Source organism: Erpetoichthys calabaricus, chromosome 1, assembly GCF_900747795.2.
Source record: "Erpetoichthys calabaricus chromosome 1, fErpCal1.3, whole genome shotgun sequence".
NCBI classification, from domain to species: Eukaryota; Metazoa; Chordata; class Cladistia; order Polypteriformes; family Polypteridae; genus Erpetoichthys; species Erpetoichthys calabaricus.
Genome location: NC_041394.2, coordinates 50,290,749 through 50,313,010, shown reverse-complemented (window position 1 = coordinate 50,313,010; position 22,262 = coordinate 50,290,749). Strand labels below are relative to the sequence as shown.

Sequence of the window (22,262 nt, the reverse complement as noted above, 5' to 3'; positions counted from 1 at the left end):
GCTCAGTCATCTGGGAGGGGCTCAGAGTAGAGCCGCTGCTCCTCCGCATCGAGAGGAGTCAGATGAGGTGGCTCGGGCATCTGATCAGGATGCCTCCTGGACGCCTCCCTGGTGAGGTGTTCCAGGCACGTCTAACCGGGAGGAGGCCCCGGGGAAGACCCAGGACATGTTGGAGGGACTATGTCTCTCGACTGTCCTGGGAACGCCTTGGGATTCTCCCGGAAGAGCTAGAAGAAGTGGCCGGGGAGAGGGAAGTCTGGGCATCTCTGCTCAAGCTGCTGCCCCCGCAACCCGACCTCGGATAAGCGGGAGACAATGGATGGATGGATGGATGTATTGATGAAATCATTTAATGACGTTTTGCAAGGTTGTTGTTTTATGTTAATGTGCAGGCAGGATAGCTCTCAAAACAGTTTCTTCCCCAAGGTTAGTGTTTCAGGATGCATTTCCTCAGTGTGAGCAAGTGATAAGAACATTGGAATCTGACAGATGAGAGACCATTCAGCACTTGGCTAATAGTTAAGTTTTCCAATATTTCAAAGTATTTCCTGACCTTTTTAAAGAACATTTGCATAAAATGTGAAAGCACCTCTTGTTGTCATTATGTCTGTTTATCTGCTTGAAAGAACTCAACTCCCAGTGGACTACTTCTGTTGAGGTTTGGTACACTTCAGGGAAGTGTGTTAGGAAGGTTCCATTTTCATTGAGATATCTCAAATAAATATCTCTTAATTGCAAAAACTCCCCTTTTAAAGGGCATTGACAAATGTTCCAAATCATCTTTACGACCTCAGTTACTGGCTAATGTACTCTTTCGGATTCATCTTTGTCACATGTCTGATTGTCACTACTGACACCCAAACATATCCCCCCAGGACAAGTGTTTGAAAGGGATGCAGAGTTGCGCGTGGCCTGCAGCTCGTTGTCACGTCACCTGGTCGGTCAATGGACTTTTTAACTATCCATGGGTGTGCAGTCCTGTGTAGTTTCTTTTGATTGGGCAAATAATAATCAATCTGTATTTGCCATTATGTTTTTAAGAAGAAGGTTCACAGTTCCACGTAACAGTTTGAGCACCTTTTCAAAGTTTCAAGTCCAAACACCAGTTATCAGTGAAGAGATCAGTAATATCACAAATAAACTCTTTGGAAGGCAGACACCAATGTTAACTTCTCCTTCTGAAGACATCACAGTTGCCTCAGACTTGCCAGCAGTTTTTTGCTCACACATGTCCCAGAGCCCCCCAGGGTGTATAGTCACATGGTCTACATCGCATTCATCAAGGCGCCAACTGCAATGATGGCATTTTTCATTCAAGGAACAGCAAAACGTAGCTTGGTAGGAAACAGTAAGAAAAATAAGCACCTCAAAATGAAATGAGGGCCAGTGGGATCTGTCATCAGCACTGACAGGAAGCAGGAAACGGCGAGTCCGCCCATCGACAGTCACGGATTTGGGGAAACAAAAAGAAAGATAAAAACCACTACTCCTTCATCCGCGTCAATAATACAGCAGGATACTGCGCACATTTGGAAAGGAATCCCTCCACCCGACATTGCAGTTCACTGCCACTATTTTCAGCTGCTTGTGCATTTTTTTTCCTTCACACAGCTTGACATGGCCCCTTTCTGCTTTGCCAGATGAAGGCTGCTTTAAGGTCAGTCTTGATCTTAGTGGCCGCCAGCACTCCTCCAGTCTTGTAAGAATGAAAACAAGCAAATCCTTAGAGGCACACGTCAAACGTATTGAAGCAAACTTGAACATATGGCCCAGACTTGAGTCTGAATGATGGATTTGTTTGCTGTTTTATTGAATGCCTTGCTCCAATTGCCTGTTTTTTCTGTGCTGATTTTCTGTCAGCTGTCCATTTTCTGCTCACACAACACTAAGAGACGCAGGGCATCGTCGGACATGGGCTTACTGCCATGAATATGCTCTTATAGACCCCACTTTGATACTTAAAAAGGATGATATAACCTCATTTTCGCATGCCCCCTTAGTCCAAGTCAAGGTGGCAGGAGGCCAGAGGCTGTTTGTTGCACTACTGAAGTAACGTTTTATTGTTAACCTGACATGTTCAGCCTGATTTCTGTGGCATGGGACTAGCTGAAAAGAAAAGAAAGATCTCAGTGACTGTAAGAAGCATGAATTGAACTTGTTAATGTGTTTTGTTCTTTGTGCTGTTTAACTTGTTTCACTAATTGGTCTTGTTAAACTGTGTGATTTTATTAAATGTTTAAAACATTTCAAACTTCATCAATTTCTGTAACAGTAATCTGTAACTGGCACCAACAACACCAGGTGTAAGGCTAGGATCCAGTCCCAGACGTAGTGCTTGCACAGAATGAAACATTACTAATGTAAATTTGGTTCAGAGTGACAATTTCAGTATTGGCCATGTAGCCCAAGAATTATGGAAAATGGAAACTGTTGATATAGCCAATTACTTAGGGTCTGGTACGTTTGTGTCGATCCATCTTCTAACCCAGTTATTCAAATCACCATCCTACTGAGCTTTAGCCTGTCCCAGCATTTTCGGGCACAACCCAGTCCATTACATTGTACCATTAGACATGTACAGTAAACTTATGCATATAATATATATAACAATATTTTATTTATATATATTGTGACAATTAGAGGCACTGTCGACCCCTTGAACCCTCAGACCAGACGTCAGACACCAGATAAAAGTCCAATAATAATATTTATTATTATAAATAAGTGCACAAAGCACCCTCCTCTCCACAATATGCAATAAATCAATAATCAAATAAACACTCCCAGACGCTTAGCCACCCTGCCTCCCAACTCAGCTCATCATCTGGGATTTCCCATAGTCTTTTTATATTCCCTGACCCGGAAGTGTTTCCAATCCCTCAGTCCATGTGATCTCCTATCACTTCCGGGTCAGATAAAAATTCTCTTCTTCATCCCGGAAGCACGTCATTTCCCTTGTCGCTTTGCTTATGACGTACTTTCAGGTTATAGGGCATGTAGCATTCCCCGAGCCTCCCTACAGCGTCTCCTGGAGGTCCCCATGGTATCCAGCAAGGCTGGTTGTAAAAACTACAAGGTCCATGAGGCCCTGCTGGAATTCGGGGAACCTCTATGCTGCAGGGAGAGCTCCATCTGGTGGCCTGGGGGTGTTGGCCGGGATGACAGGCCGGTCATCCCTCACAATATATATATATATACTGTATATTGTGACGGATGGCTGGGGCCAATGCCTGGCCAGGACACCCTTGCACCATATATACCAGTCGGACAAGTATGGGAAACCCAGTATGTCCCCCTGGATGCTAGATGGCAGCCTCCCTGGGTTGCTGCGGTGCCTTGGACTCCCCCAGGGCTTCATGGGGGCTGGAGTTCTGTGCAACCCTGTTGAGTTCCGCAGGCGCCACCAGGGGGTGCTGGAGCAGGAGCTGCTGGCCCCTTTTGGGCGTTGGTTTCGCCACACCCAGAAGTGCAGCCAGATGTCGGCAATCAAGCACCTGGAGCCAGTGACCACCACTGAGCGGCCAGAATCGGGAGGAAGAGGACGAGGTGGCCAGGGAGGAGTGGTGGAGGAAGAGAAAGTGTGTTGACTTGTGGTGATTTGCTTGAATACTGTGCTTGGGACTGTGTTGTGGCTGGAGGGATTACGGGGAAGACGTGCCCTCCAGCTGAAGAAAAATAAACAGTTTATTTGTTTTACACGTGCCTCCATGTCAATCTGTGTCGGGTCGGGCGCAATATAGCACCTTTTCTTACTATATATATATATATATATTGTGAAAGCTTGAGGCCTCCGTGACCCCTTGAACCCTCTGAGCAGACGTCAGACACCATATAAAAGTCCAAATATTACTTTTATTTAGACAAATATGTGCACCAAGCACCCTATACTCCACTACACTCATATACAAATCAATAATCAATACACTATAATCAATCCTCCACTCCCAGACACGTCGCCACCCTACCTCCCAGCTCAGCTCGGCGTACTGGGCTTTCCCATAGTCCTTTATACTCCCTGACCCGGAAGTGGTTCCTGGCACAACCCACAAGTCCTTATTCCTCCCGGGTCAGGGTAAACAGTCCTTTTCTTCAACCCGGAAGTACACCGTTTCCTCCTGTCCTGGGATTATGACGTACTTCCGGGTTATAGGGCATGTAAGAGTCTAGGGGCTTCCCTACAGCGACTCCTGGTGGTCCCCAAGGCATCCAGCAGGGCTGTGCATAAAAACTACATAGTCCATGAGTCCCTGCTGGAACTCGGGGCTCGTCCATGCTGCAGGGAGAGCTCCACCTGGCGGCCTGGGGGTATTGGCCGGAATGAAAAGCCGGCCATATATCACAATATATATATATATATATATATATATATAATATATATATATATAAAATAGTGACCTTAAGGGGGTACCACAGAGCCCCAAACACAACCTTCACAGACCCAAGTCCTGGTTCAATAAAAGGTTTATTATCATGCAATACCTTTAACATAGGCTTCTTTTACCAGTTTGATTCTCTTTTTCCTCCACTCCACCCAGGAAAGCTTTGCCCTCTTTCACTCGACTCCAACTTGCCTTGGTGAGGCAGAGCAGCTCCTTTTATGGAAAACTTGGGTGTATTTCCAGTACCTGGAAATTGTCCATATGAAGCACTTCAGAAGTCTGGCAGAAGCCCCATAAAGTAGGGATCATGGATCCTTACAGCGCCCTTTGGCAGCACCCATGGGACCAAATAGGGCACTATGGTTCCCAACATGCCCTATGGATGTCTGTATGGGTACTGAAGCCCATGCATACTGCCATCTAGTTACCTTCTCGGTCCTTCCATTATGTTGGCCTCTCACCAGGTTATTGATTAATCCCAGCCAGGATGTCAACAGACTCTTCGTATTCTTCGTATCTTCTGCCAGTTAACTGGCAAAAACAGGTATTATTTTGCCTTTAAAGGATTCCAGCTTATAGGTGCTGTCCATCTATCATATATACCACAGAGCGGAGTGGTGGCTCTGAGGCTAGGGATCTGCACTGGCAATCGGAAGGTTGCCGGTTTGAATCCCGTAAATGCCAAAAGGGACTCTGCTCTGTTGGGCCCTTGAGCAAGGCCCTTAACCTGCAATTGCTAAGCGCTTTGAGTAGTGAGAAAAGCCCTATATATATGCAAAAAATTATTACTAATTATTATTATTATAGTTTATATACACACACACATATATAGGTTTATAGGGTCATTATTGACAAAGAAAGTCCATATGTAAATTGTGAGGCATAGTTAATTAACTGTGAGGTTGTAGGTCATTTCCTAAAACTATGACCCTAGGAAGTAACCTTGTCTTTTCCATGGAAGGTGCTATAAAGTTAGCTTAATTATAAATACAGCGGCTGTAAAATATATTCACCCCTTACACTTTCTTCTTCAAGATTTTTATTGACCACATATTAACATCCAGCCATCCACCCACTCACTTCCTGAACCCACTTTCTGCATTACGGAGCAACCATTGGGTTTCTTATTCACATTTGTTCTCTCAGTAACCATAAAAGTTTGGCCCAAGGGATCACGTATCATTTCTTCATACTCTGATCGGTCTTGTTGGCAGCACATCTCTGTTCCTTGGGCCAAATTTATAAATAACAAAACCACAATCAGAGATTGCTTGACAGAAGTAAATTTGGTAAAAATGTCGGTTTAGTGCAGGGGATTCAAAATGGGTCAACTTGTGTTGAAAATGTGTAAATCCATCAAAAACTTGCCAGGCCTCATTCCTTTATATAGTCTCATTCATTCCTGCTGTTAATCAGCCAATTTGCTTACTGACAGTTTTTTAAATTTTTTACATTTTGCTTTTTTAACATTTTATTGTGCTACAATATGGAATCCATCCATCCATCCATTTTCCAACCCGCTGAATCCGAACACAGGGTCACGGGGGAGTCTGCTGGAGCCAATCCCAGCCAACACAAGGCAGGGTGCCAACCCACCGCAGGACACACACAAACACACCAAGCACACACTAGGGCCAATTTAGAATCACCAATCCACCTAACCTGCATGTCTTTGGACTGTGGGAGGAAACCGGAGCGCCCGGAGGAAACCCACGCAGACACGAGGAGAAGATGCAAACTCCACGCAGGGAGGACCTGGGAAGCGACCCCAGGTCCTCAGGTCTCCCAACTGCGAGGCAGCAGCGCTACCCACTGCGCCACCGTGCCGCCCCAATATGGAATCTTAATGTTTAATTACTGATATTGATATTGTGTTGACATTCATGAAAGCAAAAATGCCTCCCCTCCATCAGTTTACTGACACCACTTAATCCAGTCTTTGTTTGCGGTGGGCTAGAGTTTATTCCAGCCAGGTGTTGATGGAAGGCCAGTTTATCTCATGGCACACTCACTTACATGGGGTCAGGCAAGAGCCCCCATTTAACCTAACATGCATGTCTTTGATATCTGTGAGGATAATCCACATAAACATGAGGAGAGCTTGAGAACCCATCACAGGCAGACAGCAGGCACTGATTCCAAGCTTGCCTCCTTGATCTGTAAGACCTCAAAGCTAACTATGAAAATTCTTAGGGTTGGCTGGAATAATTTAATATATACTTCATTCTCCATTAGGTTGTGACAGAAGCTCCACCAGTGTTGAGGAATAATATGCTATAAAATTATTAAAAATAAACCGGATTTATTCAACCAAAAGGTCTGTTAGGGATGTACAAAAGGAGACCCCAATGTGTCAGAATTAACAGACGATGAAACAAAGGCTTCACTGGTTCTGGCTAAACGGGTTGCTACATTGACTGCCAGATGACATGGCTTCACTGCTTTCCCATCTCACTCTCACGTCCTTTCTGTCTCTCAGACTTTCCTCCATGCCAGGGATCCATTTGCCGACCTCACCTCCTAACTGTAGACTTAAGATCACAATGGCTTTTTGTGGCCTTAAATGTGACCTTAAATTCTACTTGGAGTAATTCCTGTTGTGTATCAAAAGGGCAAAAAGGATTTGCCTAAAATGGCAATCCACAGCAAACCAGATCTGATAGGTTAAACTCTAAGAAAACAGATCAAAACAAATCACAAAACCAGAGAATCCAAAGAAACAGCAACACTCACACAACTCCAAATACAAACTCAGTGATCCACTGCTGGAGTGGCTTCTTTTCTTGCCTTAAATAGCTAGAAGGAGAGATCAGGAGTGCTGGTGACATCAGGGTGGCCCCACCTCCTGAGGCTCCATCCACAGAGTACATGAAATGGAGGGACACTTTAAGTTACAGTCCGTGATTACAAACATGACAGATTAAACATAAAGATATCCATCCATCCATTTTCCAACCCGCTGAATCCAGTCTCAAAAGAAATATTTCAAAAACCATAATAAAACATATATTACACATTAATTCAGACAGTTACCCTTGGTACCTTTTGGTCTTCCTGTCCTTTTTAGTCTTGTGTCATACTTGTGTCACATGGAAACTGTTGGTGTGGAGGAGTTCTGCTGACATCAGTGACACTTCACTTCAATTTGCATTTATTTGCTTAGCAGATGCTTTTATCCAAAAGAGGTCAACATAATCGAGTAAACATCAGTCTGGGGGACTATTTAGGAACACGTGTTACAGGACAAGAGTACAAAATTGATCACCTCAAGTGAGGAGCTCAGAATAAAATACAAGCAAGTTACACTTCCTTAGTTGCAAGACCCTATCAAAGCTATTATCAGTTAGGCAGAAGTTCACCAAACAAGAGAGTCTTCAAACACTTCTTAAACACATTGAGGATCTCAGGGTTTTAAATGGAGGTGGATAGTTTACTCCACCAGCAAGGAGCTACAAGTGAAGAGTCTGGATTGAGATTAGATGTCACAATGGAGGTGGCATCAATAGATGCCACCCTTCAGCAGACCTGTGTGATCAAGAAAGATCCCACAAGTGTCTACATATCATAAATGGGTAGTGACCCATTGAATGTGCTGTAGGCAAGCAACAAGGATTTGAAGTTAATATGTGCTGCTACAGGCAGCCATTATAGTGATTACTTAAAGGGTGCCCACTACACACCCTTAATGCTCCTGCTGATATAGGAATGCCCTCAAAATGTCTAGCTGAGCCCCTAGACCCATGGCATCTTGGTGCCATTTCATTTCCAGTAACTCCTTGCCATCTGAGCAAATCCTTGCATGTAATGTACAGAACCATTATAAAGCGATTTAACTTACCCTGCTCAACATCACATGCGGAATGTGGAATCCACTGCTAACAACAGAATGATCAAATCCAGAAAATCTAAAATAAATAAATTCACCACATACGACCACACAACATGGTGAGGGTGAGGTGAGAAAGAGTGTTACACAAGCCACTAGAGAAGCCCCTGGGGCCTAACTGCATTAGACTTTGACCTCCATGTCAGGCAGGCTGGCTAACTTCTAAGCACACCTCCCCACTTTCTCTCACCCTTGTTCTAACAGCTCGGGCCACACACACCCTCAGCCAGTCAGCCATCGCTATTTCTTACCTCTTGGCTATTGATATCTCAGCTGTCATGGGTTCACAAGGGCAGAAGGATTAAGACTGACCCATTGTCTGTCACTATATATGGAAATTCCCTTTAATTTGACTTCCAGAAAATGCTGTGGTGGTCTACAATATGGATGAGTACTTAAACTTAAATTCCATCCATCCAGTAGTCCATTTTCTGATGGAACATCAAATGTGGATTTGATTAGGAGCTTTGGAATTATTTGAGAAGAGTGATGCCATTATTTCAATGAAAATACACATATATAAATACCTTTGGGGCCATCTTGCTGGTTAACAGAGAAACTGTTTTATGGACTTCATTTGAAATTGTAATTTTATCATTAAATTGGATTTCATGTAACCAGCATTACAATTTCACCCACCCTTTTTGGGAACGTGCTAACACCACCAAAGCAGAAATGATCATTTTTTATATGTTACTTACCTGATGAACTTCACAGTGGTGGTCAAGGAAAGTTTTTTATCTTCCTTTTTCATGCAGAATGGAAGTAAAATAGTTTATGACCTAATAAAAGTCAATAGTGACCAATGCTGCACAATAACAAACATCCATAGAAAAAAGAGAAAAAAATCCCATGTTACTCGTGTCGCATAAATCACATTTCAACTATCCAGTCGTATGCTGAAAATATGAAAAACGCATGCTTTTATACCAAAATATTGTTATATAATTACTCCTGGAATTATCAGCACACACCTAAATAGGAAGCCTAAAGACTCATGGGAGTGACTTTTTGAATTGAAGAGAGGTCTCTCAACAAATGAGAGGGAGAGACGGGTCTTCAAGTTATAATGTCACTCCCATGAACCTTCAGGTTTCCTATTTATTTCACATTTCATGTTTGAGTTGATATTCCTTTAATGGCTTACAGGAAGACAAAGCCTATCTAGGCATCAGTGGATGCAAAGCAGGAGTTAATCCTGGATAGGACACCATGGACATTCCCCCACACGGTGTCAAATTAGGGCCACCATTTAACCTAACAGACACACCTGTGGGATGTGGAAGGAAACTGGAACATCTGAGGAAACCACAGAGAACATGCATGGAACTCCGGTCAACTGAAGTGTCAGGAAGCAGTGTTAACCACTGTGCCGCCATGCTGCCAACTTCAATTTAATGAATAATTATGATCTCACCATTATTGGAATAGAAAAGGCTAAGTGACACAGTAAATAGTCATTTTTTAATATATCTTAACTTATTGAAAGGCGATTTTTGTGTATGATCATTAACAAATTACAAGTATCATTAAGGTGTCATGATCGGAAATGTGCGAATCCATTCATGCATTCATTCTTTCATTTATTCTTTCACATTCTCAATATGCTTTATTCATTACAAGGTCAAGGGAAAGCTGAACCTGTCCCAGCATCTTTGGGAAAACTAATCCCTGAACATGGCGTCACTCTGCTGCTGGGCACATTCACACACACACTGGCATTTATGCAATTTAGAGTTGCCAGTCAACCCAACCTGCTTGGCTTTGGGTTCTAGGAGGAATACTCACACAGGCATGGGAGAAAAATGTAGACTCCCCACAGGACTGGGATTTGGACCAAGCACTCTGGAGTTGTGATGCACAAGCGCTAACTAGTGCTCTGCTCATGGAGAAGGAAATTCCGAGCAAAGGGGTGCGCACACATTGTCATTAAACAGTCATAAATTTCACTTCGAATGGTGAATAAGTCAGAGAAGGGGAACAAAAGGAAACCTCCAGTCAATCCAGACCTTGAGGAGCTCATAATCTATTGCTCATGTCAAATTTAAAAAGACAAGTTTGTTTGTAAATCAGTTTGTGTGTCATTTCTTCCTGCTTTGATTAAGTGTTTATTACGAATAGTGACTGTGCACTAACAGCAGGCGTGTTTGGAAGTTGTGGCCACGTCTTAGCTTTGGGATTGAAACCCTCAGTCCCTGAGGTAGGCGGCCCTCAATTTCCTGACTTTCTCTTTGCAGGGCCTATTTATGCCGACGACAGCTCATTAACACCGGATATGGCCTGAGCCGGACTTGCATGATGTTTGCACTTTAATTGGCTGCAAACTCTGTTTGTTAAAGGAAGTGTGTTCTTAATCGGTTGTTCTGGAGCTCTGCACTCATTTTGTACTCATACTTGAAAACAACACAACTGTTGAATGAGAATGAACAGTGCCAAGCCAGAGCTGCGTTAAAACATGTACCTCGTAGTCAGGGTCAGGGTGCACTGTGGCATAACTGCTACCTAAGACAATTCAGGAACCCAGATCATAGATGGTAGAGACATTTGCTGTTGGTGTCATCTTTCTGAATGAAAATGCAATCATCTCTTCCCCACATTCCCATTTAGGGGATAAGTTGTCTATGAGGACAAGGCCTAAGTAAGCAGCATGATGACCAACAGCAGCAGCAGAAGGAGGAAGAGGATGAGGAGGTTGATGTGCTTAAGGAGACTTTTATCAAACATTTAGACTGAAGTCAAATGACAAAACCGGAACATGAAAGGAATTGCTATTTGCACGCATATTGAAATATTTAATAAGAATTAACCAAACTCTCACAGCGTCCCATTTTCTTCCAAAATGCTTTTGTTAAATCCACATCAAATTTAAAAATGGTTAAGGTTAGGGTTGGGTTAAAGTTGCTAAATAAATGTATCAGCTTTCCTTACGTTACGTTGCACTGTAAGAATTTCCCTGCTGGAAGTTTAAGCTCTTAACAACAGACTGAACGCTCTGGTGATGTCACAGCTTTGGACCACTTCTGATGGGTGTTTGTTGTGTTATTAACAGCCTCGTTTGCAATAAATCATTGTGATGCATAGACATTACCTTTCAATATTTTGCCAATTTCAATTTATGATATGTTTCTGCGGTAAGACTTGTTTTGAAAATATTCCATGATCTATCGATCCATCTGACTTCCAAACCTGCTTATCCAAAGCAACACTGATATTTCGAGCAATTTCTGAAAGTACAAATATGATCAACTTGCACACAGGAACACCCATTATATGTGTAAGAGATATGAGTAATTTAGTAGAAGATCATTCATGGCAAAATATGCCACTTTCTCCTTGCTGTTATGCACAATGAATTGCAAGAAAGCATAATAAGGACTTCCAGAAGCTCCAATCTTCATTCATAATTGAGACAAATATTAACACTGTAGAGAGGTAAGACAAGATAAAAGGTGAGGGTCCTAAAGCACTTGCCCAGTTTAATGACATCTTGAAAAATGAAAAGGTTTAAGGGAAGGGCTGAAGTATTTATCAATCCAGTTCCCTCACAATCATTAAGTAATGGCATTTCTGAAGAATGGACATTGTCTCTATCGTTAGTGGGCTCTGGAATGAACACCAGCTTCCTGTCTACCAGTGTCTTAAATAGTCAGGGGAGTGTAAGAGGCAGGACTTCCATGTTGTGGGAGGAAATGACATCACAGACATAAGGTCATCGATTCTAATGGAAAACACGGAAAAACTGTTGATAGATAGATAGATAGTGTTTCTTGACACACTTTGGCTGAATGATTTGTTGGTTAGAGGTTCTCAGTGTTAGTGTAACACAAAGAGGATGTACAGCATTGTTCCTAATGACACTAAGTTTTGTTTCTCTCATTTGCTACTACCTCCAGGGAGTCTAGAGAGTGTCCCATAATTGTGCCTGCCCTTTTAATTAACATTGTTGAGTTGGTGGGCCCCTCTTACCAGCATAGCATACCACAGCCTTTGAAAATTGCACTGGCCATCACAGAGTTATCGAAGAAGTGAAGATGGTTTCTACTTTGGTATAGGTTTGAAGATGCTCTTGTTGTGCATATGTTTGACAACAAATTAAAAGATAATTTTTGTTAGTGCCACAGTGTTTGGGTGATTTAGATCTTATCACATCTGGCAGCCTGTGATCAGTTCAGTTTTTCTCACAATGTCTCACTTTCAGGTCTCAGTGTTTTGTATTTCAGTTCATTCTACAGAGGTACTATGCATTGTGGCGGACAGCCGGGTCCCAGGGACGCCCCTTCTGCATCTGTTCCTGGCGGACAGTAATTCCCCAGCCTGTCGCATGGCTCCAAGGGAGATGGAGTCCTCCACAGCCTGGTTGGTGGCTCGGGTGGCCGCTAGGGGGAGCTGCATGGAGTCAGCAGCCCAGCTGGAAGTATTTTCAACCCCACCCGGAAGGGCAATTAAGACCAGGTGGTCAAGCACCTGGAACGCTTCCGGGTGGGATATAAAATGGGCCAGCCACCACCATTCAAGGAGCCAGAGTTGAGAGGGAGGAGTGGTGGTAAAAGGGAGAAAGAACTGTTGGTGTATGTGACAAGTGCTTTTGGACTGTGTATTGCCTGTGGGTCATGGGGAAGACGTGCCCCCACGGGTGAAGAAAATAAAAGTCTGTATTAATTTTATACGTGTCTCTGTGTCCATCTGTGTCGGGTCGGGCGCCTATATAGCGACTTTGTTACAGCATTTGAATTGGCAGTTAGGAGCTTCTGGGAAAGCTGGTTGAATCTGAGAAAGCGATTACTTTATACCTTGGAAAATAAAATCATCCTTCGCATGATGTGTTGCCCTAGGGCACCTTTAGTTACCTGCTTATTCCACCACAGTCATCAGACTATATGATAAATTCTGCAGTTGTGTCTGTCTTGATCCTTACCAGTTCTGCCAAACACATAGGCATAGGGACAATACTTCTACAGGGAGACCATACAGAAAACATACCCTGGGTATATTATCTGGGCAGTTGTGAGTCTTCTTTCTCTTTCCAGCTCCTAGTGGAGCACATCTATCTTCAGCTTTCTCCAATCCTTAGGAATTTGAGTAGCCACGTTCCAGGTTAGTCCTGCCTCTTTCGGTTACACCATTTTGGTGTGTTTCTAAGTCTGTTTGGTGTGTCCTCCTCTTTAATCCCTGAAGGTTCCATTCAAGTGCCTCTCTAGTGATGCATGAATGGTCTTTTCTCAACATTTGCCTTATCCATTTCCATTTTCTTATCCTTATTTGGATCTCCATTGGTATCTATCTATCTATCTATCTATCTATCTATCTATCTATCTATCTATCTATCTATCTATCTATCTATCTATCTATCTATCTATCTATCTATCTATCTATCTATCTATCTATCATATAGTGCCTTTATACTGTAAGTATCGATCTGAGTGAGTGTGACCTGTGATAAAACATCACCCTGCTCAGGGTTTGCTGCCTTACACAAAATGCCACCTGGATAGGCATCAGCTCTCATTTGGTTAAAATGATAAGTTTGGTATTATTCAAGTCAAAATTATTTCTTCACAAACATGTTATATATGCTTTTGCATCACAAAGTTAAGCATTTTCTATAAATTTGGATGCAATGAAAAGTAAAGCAAAATGACACCTTTTATTGGCTAACTAAAAAGATCACAATATGCTATCTTAAAGGTAGTTTCATTGCATACATAATGGCTAAAATAGTACATTACCCTACTACTATAAATTTTGAAAAATACATAGCCAGACCTAGTGATTTATAAAGTAACCTATAGGCCAAAGAGCACCACCGGAAAATATAAACCTAAAGATTTCCTTTTGATGCATCAAAAGAAAGCATGCCTTCCGTGATTCCAACGCATGTTGGTGACAACATAAGGGATCTTGAAATAATTACTTTATTGCATATTCCCGGTGCTGTTTTTCTCAAGGTAAGGACTTCTTCACTTGTGTGACATCAGTAGCATTCTTGGGAGGAGGTCTCACGTAAATATGGCACTAAATTAACACGATACCAAGCAACTTGTCAGGAACAGTTGACTGTGATTTGTTGAAGAGGAAACCACGGCCTCAGGTTGAAAGGTTGTTGCGGAAGAAGACAAGTACTGAGGGAACATGTGCATATCGTATACTTTTTATATTGCCGTTTGTCTGTGTGAAAATGACATGTATAAGCTATTTACAATATGTGTAAAATCTCACAGTGTATTCTTGGACGTATTCGGTACGTATCTTTGGCCTTTTGTTTTCCAAGCGTCCCATGCTCCAAAAGATTCCAATATTAAATGCCAGGACTCACTAAGTGTTTGTTTTTTTTTAAATGTATAGAAATTGCTTAACTTTAGAACACATTTTTGTGCACAAATGCATCTATACCATGTTTGTGACTTTGACTTGAAAAACACCAAACTCATCCTTTAAGCAGCTTCAGTAAATAGTGTACGGACACTATTGACATTATAAAAGTAACTGCTTTAGTCCCAATTTAAATTGTCATTTTCAAGTAGGATGTGTACAGTGTTTTCGGTAAGGTACAATATTTCCTGTATATATCCACACATTCATATTGAAGATATCTGTTCGACCTTCTTTTACATTGGGGGACGTTTATTGTATTTTCCTCATATAATGGTGGCAATGAAATCCCCATTTGATTTAGTGCCAGTTTCGTTCTGCCCTGTTAGGCCCCCACAGGTCAATGCCAGTCCCACTTCTCTGTTAATTTAGTGCTCTTACTGTCTTTCATTTCAGTATTAAACAGCATTTTGAAAGCCCCGATTATCTTGTTATCATTAGTTTGGATCCACCTTATTAGGCGCCCTTTGAGTTGTCAGAGCCCTAATTAAACCCTCATTTCCGTTAGGTTATTAAAGTCCCCAGAGGCTTCTCAGGGTCTCCATTGAGTTCATCATTAGAGCTACTTTACTTAAGAAAGGTGAAGGCCGGTGTCAAATACCCCCTTAGAACTGTAAGAGGGGGGCACTTTTCTTTGTTTGTTTTTGAGGCTCTGACTGTAATTTCTTTCTGTCCTTCAGGAACCTGAGCAACAATCGGATCAGCGTGCTGAGGAACGGCTCCTTTCTGGGCCTGAGCGCTCTGGAGAAACTGTGAGTATGCAGCTCTGCTGTGACCAATGCACAAGAGCACTTATTATGGCCTGCTGAATTCGTCATCAGACATCCCTTTAGCCAGACAGCGTGGCCTAGCGAGTAAAGCATGTTTGGATCTCAAAGCCCCGGTGTAGTGGCAGGGAAAGTGAGCTGTAAAAACTGGTTTGTTCATAATGAGTAGTGTGTACCCCAGTGTCCTAGCTAAATTGTCCACCCTGGCTTGGTCATCCACTGTCTCTCTCAGTCCTTCACCATCTAATAGTTAATGTGTGCTGAGTACACTGACACATAAATGGCTGACGTCACATCATGCAGGTGGAAGCTACACATTGGTGGCGGTTGAAGTGCTTCCCGTCTGTCTATGTAAAGCACTTTGTGAAGGTGCGAAAAGCGTTATATAAATGTAATGAATGAATGGATGATTTAAAGGCATGGATTGCAAACCACAATTCTGTCTCCTCACTGTGTGACCTGACCCTGAGTAAGTCATTTGGCCCAGACAGCGCTGAAGAATTTCCTTATAGCACTGTAACTGAAAAATGTATTAGGGTGATGTTCATCGTAGAATTTATTTATATACATATACAGTATATGTATAGTGCTTTATCTGTGATCTCCCAGAACTTGTGAATGTATGATCTTGTGACAGCAATTCCTTCACTGGATCTCGTGTAGAGTGGCACGGCCTTGGCTGTTTCGTGTCAGATGTGCTAAAACGTTTATCTTGCTATAGAAACGCTTAACTCACAGGTGTCGAACTCTGGTCCTCGAGGGCCGCAGTGGCTGCATGTTTTCATTCTAACCATCTTCTTCATTAGTGAGCCGTTTTTACTGTGAATTAACTTCTTTTGCTTTAGTTTTAATTAACTTGACTCAGGCCCCTTAATTGTCTCTTTTTCCTTAATTAGTAGCCAAACAATAATGAGACATCAAACAAGCCACCATATGACAGAAAAAACAGAAAAATCAATAGATTTGGAAATGTCTGCTCTGGCAGAATGAGAGCAGCAACAAGACATTGAATTAAATAACGGGCTTAATTAACAGCAAGAATCAGCTTCTCATTAAGAGACTGTTTGGAGTGAAATTGGTTGGAGTTTGAAATCCCAGTTTAGCTGGTCATCTGTTGGCTCGTTTCATGTCTCATTTCTGTTTGGCTGCCATTTAATGAAGAAACAAATCAATTCAGAGGACTAAATCCTTAAAAACAGGGCTATTAAAATGAAGGGAAAAGGAGTTAATTAGCAGTGAAAACTGCTCACTGATTAGGAAAAGGGTCAGAATGAAAACCTGCAGCCACTGCGGCCCTCCAGGCCCGGAGTTTGACACCCCTGGCTTAATTTATTCTCCCTAATTTGGGATCCCGAGGTGGTTCATCGTGGGGTGGGTGCGGCATTGTGTTGTATCAGTGCATGCTCACAATCTCAATAACCTCCATGATGGTTTAAAGGAGACATGGCTCGAGGGTGTATTTCTGGAATTTATAACTTTTTTCTTTGCTGGTAGTAACTGAGGAGAGCACCACCTAACCATCACACCTTTCTGGAAATAATGAAATGGTTTTGAATTGGGGGTTGAATTCTGGTTTGTTAAGTTTGACTTGATTGTATGTAATGTTGCTTTATTCAAATAAAATCAATAAATAAAAAATTAAATTACATTACAAATATATGTGTGTATCGTTAAAATGCACACAAGGGATGGAGGGACAAACAAGGAAGATCCCCAAGTACAAAGAAAAACACAAAAAAAAATGGCCGCCCAAGTGAGCCAGCTTTACTAGATGGGGTAGGCTGTCTTACCCACTTGCCCTCCTCCAAACACACTTTTCCTCTTGAATTCCACCCCTCACTTTGCCCTTGTCTGCCAGTGAGCCTGTGTCCCCACTCACCTCAACACTCAAATGGTCTGAAGCCTCTTTAAAGTGCCCTCCCAGAGTTGTATCAGTTTTAAACTGTAATGTGTCCTCGGGATCCTCCTAGCGGCGAGCTTTCTCTCTTGTATCATGATGAATAACTCTGCTGCCATCTGCTGGCCTGGAGTAATGGTGCGCTCCCTCTAAATCCTCTGTCTTCTGTCTCAGGTTGAGTTAAGCTGCATCACACTACCTGACATTTCCACAAATTTTCTATTGTAGTCCTAATTTACATAGTCTTAGGAAGTTGTTGGCAGCTGTGGTACAGTGGTGACAGTCATGTAGTGTGACATCCATAGTGACTAAGTCATAGCAGTCTGCACTAAAGCCAATGTCACATTACGCAACTTCTAGTTATGACTTGCCAACTGTAGTTACTTATCTTGCCACTAGACCATGTCAGTTTAAATAGCTGAAAATCACTGGACATGTCTACTTTACAGACTGTGTGCTGACCTTTGTTCTCGCACCTTTTGTGACACCAAATAGGGTGCTGCCTGACAGAGTCATTGCTGTACAAAGGGTTAACAGGTACGCTGAGTTTAGCCACAATTTCGGATCTTTTTGTGTTGTTTTCCCATTCTGTTGTGGTACATAAAACATGCAACATCAGACAGACCATTTTTTCTTCTGTTTGTGAGGTCCAAAACCCTGGTGTTCCTTATTCATCCACACTGCATTCTATGCATTGCTCTTCTCGGTGAGCATTTATTGGTTGTTGACGTCATCCGATTTCAGGAGTGATGTGTAAAACAACTGGCCAAATCCCAGCCAGACTCTTATCAATGCTTACTTTCTGTTTTATAAAATTTTGTTAAGGGAGGAATTAATTCAGCCTTACAGGGATTCTTTTTAAACCTATGTGTAGAAAGACAGAGGTCCACCATTACATTCCCTTGTAGACTATGTTGATATGTTTATCCCCCACTGGGCATTACAAATAAAAACAGTGTGAGCATTTTTGACAAGAATGGGCCATCCAGTGCAGCACAGATCATCCATTCCTGTTCATCTTGAGCAGTTTTGCTCAAACTATGATGAATTTCAAAGGACCTAACTAATTTACAGAAGAATTTATAGGACCCCTGCAAGCAACTTACCTAACTGGTATACAAAAAACGTTTACAAAACTCTTAAAAATACATCTTATTTGAACAAGAAATGTAAATGTTTTCTGTCTTGTGCCAATCATTTATTATTGTAATGGATTTGTCTTATTATCCAAGTAACTTATGGTGCTTCTAACCTTAAAATGGTCAGACAGTTGTCACAAGAAATGGCACAGACAAGTACAAGGGCCAAGGCTTTTAGGCAGAACCATTCTTCACTAGGATAGCTAGCCAATCATATGTGCATAATGTCACATGGGCCAGAATCCCACATGTATTTTTGACACTCTTGAGAGATCAGAGGGCAGCAATTTCAGAGACTGAGAGACGTCAGAAAAGAGAGGGAGACCATTACATCTGGACATCAGAGAATTGGTTGTTGGCTGTCATACCCATACAACTAAAGATATTGTTGGTTGAATCGTGGACTACATGGCAGGTCACATTACATGACAGATAGTCATGGGAGTGTTCTGACCACTGCCTCTAACTCACTAAGTTTATATAAATGAGTCCTATGACTGTAAATCGCCAGAACAATCTTCTAATTTGACAATAGCCCCAAGCTGATTTTGTCTTATGTCATGGGGCTGATAGTACAAGAAAAGCAGGTGCAGCTGTGTTTGCCCAAAGTTTCCAAAATTCTGCATCTTTAACTCGTTTCAGGCAATGAGTGAGACATGTCTTCTTATATAATATGCTACCGTGGCTGTCCATTTGTCTGTCCAGGATTTTAAATCAGCCAAGCCTCTGCTTGGTTAACATTGTAACTCCTTTTGCAACATCAGCTGCTTTGTTAGGCCCTGTATACACAAACAAAAGAAAATGGGAAACAGAGAATGGCAAGTCATTAGCACATACGAACGCACATAGGGAAACTGGCTGCCAGTGTTTTTGTTCGCCACCAGAGCGTGTGGTCATGAACAGATGCAAAACTTTGGCAAACTTTTTAATCGTAACCCGATTTGTACATGTTCGGAAACGTTCGTGACCAGAGGTTCTAATGTATCTTCCTTTTTAAAGTTTTAGTAAAATTCAACCCAATACCAGTTTACACAAAAATAAACAGAAAAATTGATAATACACAAAAGAAAGGAAAAGTTCTTGTAGAAGTTACATTTCTTTAAGTTTCTTTCCTTACTACATACACACGTGGCATACAACATACAGTCAGAAAGCTGCATGCCATTGTATCCTCTTTGCAAGCAAATCTAACAATTTGTTTTTCTAGCTAACAGACGGACTGAAATCCTTTCATTACATTACAAACAAAGCTGAGCAACAAGGATGGTCCATTACAGGTTAGCTTTAGTGAATAAAGCAGAACCTTCCTTTTTCTGTGCAGCTATGAGAAACCTACATTCTATTCAAATTAAGCAAATGTTTATGTGGATTTAGCATTAACATCAACTTTCTAAGATTCGCTTTTACATCGAATGTTTGGAGGAGAAACTTGTCTGTCTGACAATCTCGGGTTTTTATGTCATGGCAGACGGGGAAAAGGAAAAAGACAGGCCAAGACTGTGGCTGAAGTCACCGTACCTACAAAACATTCATAAAGTCACCAGTGCTGTCAGGCAACCCGTCAATTGGTTGTCAAAATGCCACAAGCTTGAGATGCTTAGGAAATATGAAACTGTGCTGAACAGTCGCGAGACAGCTGGGTAAAACTTCATCCCCTACAATTCCTCATCATATAACCTGATGTCCTTAAGACGATGAAATCCACCACGTGCAGTTGTTAAGTGTGACAAACACTCTGACCCAAAGTCATGTAGTGCGACGCCAGCCTTAAGCACCCTTCATATAAAATAATCTGGTATGGCTTCACTTTTTCATCCTCGGGGAGTATTCTGACCTTTCTTCATGGAAGTCACTCTGCCCTCACAGATTTGACTTCCAAGAGACATTTCTTCATTCAGTAGCATACATGGGCATATAAAGATGCCATCTCATGATCTCACTGAGTGTTTCCTCTCGGTTTGTGGCTGCAACCTGTGGAGTGTATTCAGTGAAGGTGAGATGTGTAACAAAGCACACCAACTGGCAGCTTTTCTCCCTTTAGCTCAGCTTGCACAGAAGAGCTGCTTATGATCCTGACATCCTGGGTTTGCATCTAACCTCTGCCATCTTAATTACTTCTGTTATTTGCCAAGTTAGTGGCATTACACTCGTGGTAATGCCTTGTCATCTGACAAACATTCTATATGATTTACGATTACTGCGTGGAGTTTGCATGTTCTCCCCGTGTCTGCGTGAGTTTCCTCCGGGCGCTCCGGTTTCCTCCCACAGTCCAAAGACATGCAGGTTAGGTGCATTGGCGATTCTAAATTGTCCCTAATGTGTGTGTGTGTGTGTGTGTGTGTGTGAGTGTGTGTGTGTGTGTGTGTGTGTTTATGTGTGCGTGCCCTGCCTGGGGTTTGTTTCCTGCCTTGTGCCCTGTGTTGGCTGGGATTGGCTCCAGCAGACCCCCGTGACCCTGTAGTTAGGATATAGTGGGTTGGATAATGGATGGATGGATGGATATCCAGTGGATTCAGAAAGTATTCAGACCCTTTTTTTTTGGCACACTTTGTTGTGTTATAAATTTAGAAATTGATAGATTTTCCATTTTGGTCTATCAATCTACACTCAATAGCCCCTCGTGACAAAGTGAAAACACGTTTTCAGGAAGGTTTGCATCCTTTTTACTTTAATTCTCCTTGAGATGTGTCCAGAACGTCATTGGAGTCCACCTGTGGCAAACTGAATTGAATGGACATCATGTAGAAAGGCACACATCGGTTTATATAAAGTCCCACAATTTTGACTGCATGTTAGTACCAAAAACAAACCATGAAGTCCATGGAACTCACTAAAGATCTCCACAATCAAATTGTGGTGAAGCACAGATCAGGGCAAGGGGATACAACCATTTGTAAAGTTTTAATTGTTCCCAGGAGCGCATTGGCCTCAGATTGGCATTGAAATGGAAGAAGTTTAGATCCATCAGACTCTTCCTAAAGTTGGCAGTCAGACCAAACTGAGTAACCTGGCCACAAGGGACTTGGTCGGGGAGTTGACCAAGAACCAATGGTCACTCTAACACACCTTCAGATGTCCTCTGCTGAGATGGAATAACCATTTCCAGCATCACTCCCTCAATCAGGCATTTATGGTAGAGTACCTGGATGGGTGACACTCTTGCATTAAAGGTATATGACAGGCACTTGGACTCTGAGAGCATGAGGAAAAAAGATTTTCTGGTCAGGTGTAATAGAGACAATAATTAAACACTTTGGGCAGAACTTCAAGCACTGTGTCTGGAGAAGACAAGGCATTGCTTATCTCCTGCCTAATACCATCCCTTTGGTGAAGTATGGTGATGCAAGCATCATGCTATGTGGGTCCCTTCCAACAGCGTGGATGTGGAGGCCGGTCAGAATTGAGGGAAGGATGATTGCAGCCACATACAGGGTGCTCCCTGAAGAAAACCTGTTCTAGAGCTCATATAATCTCAGACTGGGGTAATGGTTCACTTTTTCAGCATGGCAGTGAACCCAAGCATACACCCAAGACAATGCTGGAGTGGCTTTGGGACAAGTCTCTGACTGTCCGTGAGTGTCCCAGGCAAAGCCCAAACTTAAACCCCATTGAACGTCTGTGGAGAGACCTAAAGATGGAAGTTTACAGACACTTCCCATCCAGTCTAATGGAGCTGCGTGTAAAGCCTATAGAGACTTACTCAAGAAGACTTGAAGCTGTAATTGATGCCAACGGGGCTTCTACAACGTACTGAATTAAGAGTGTGAATACTCTTATGAATGGAAGATTTCAACTTTTGACTTTTAACAAATTTGCTAACCTTTC

General features: G+C 42.3%; 1 protein-coding gene across 1 annotated transcript in view; it reads left to right on the top strand.

The window, feature by feature from the left end:
* Positions 1–22,262, top strand: part of adgra2 (adhesion G protein-coupled receptor A2) — a 184,657-nt gene that overhangs the window by 82,561 nt on the left and 79,834 nt on the right. Inside the window, exon 2 of the mRNA XM_028799174.2 lies at positions 15,315–15,386. Coding sequence (XP_028655007.1) covers positions 15,315–15,386 — 72 coding nt within the window. The remainder of the gene's footprint in view (positions 1–15,314; positions 15,387–22,262) is intronic.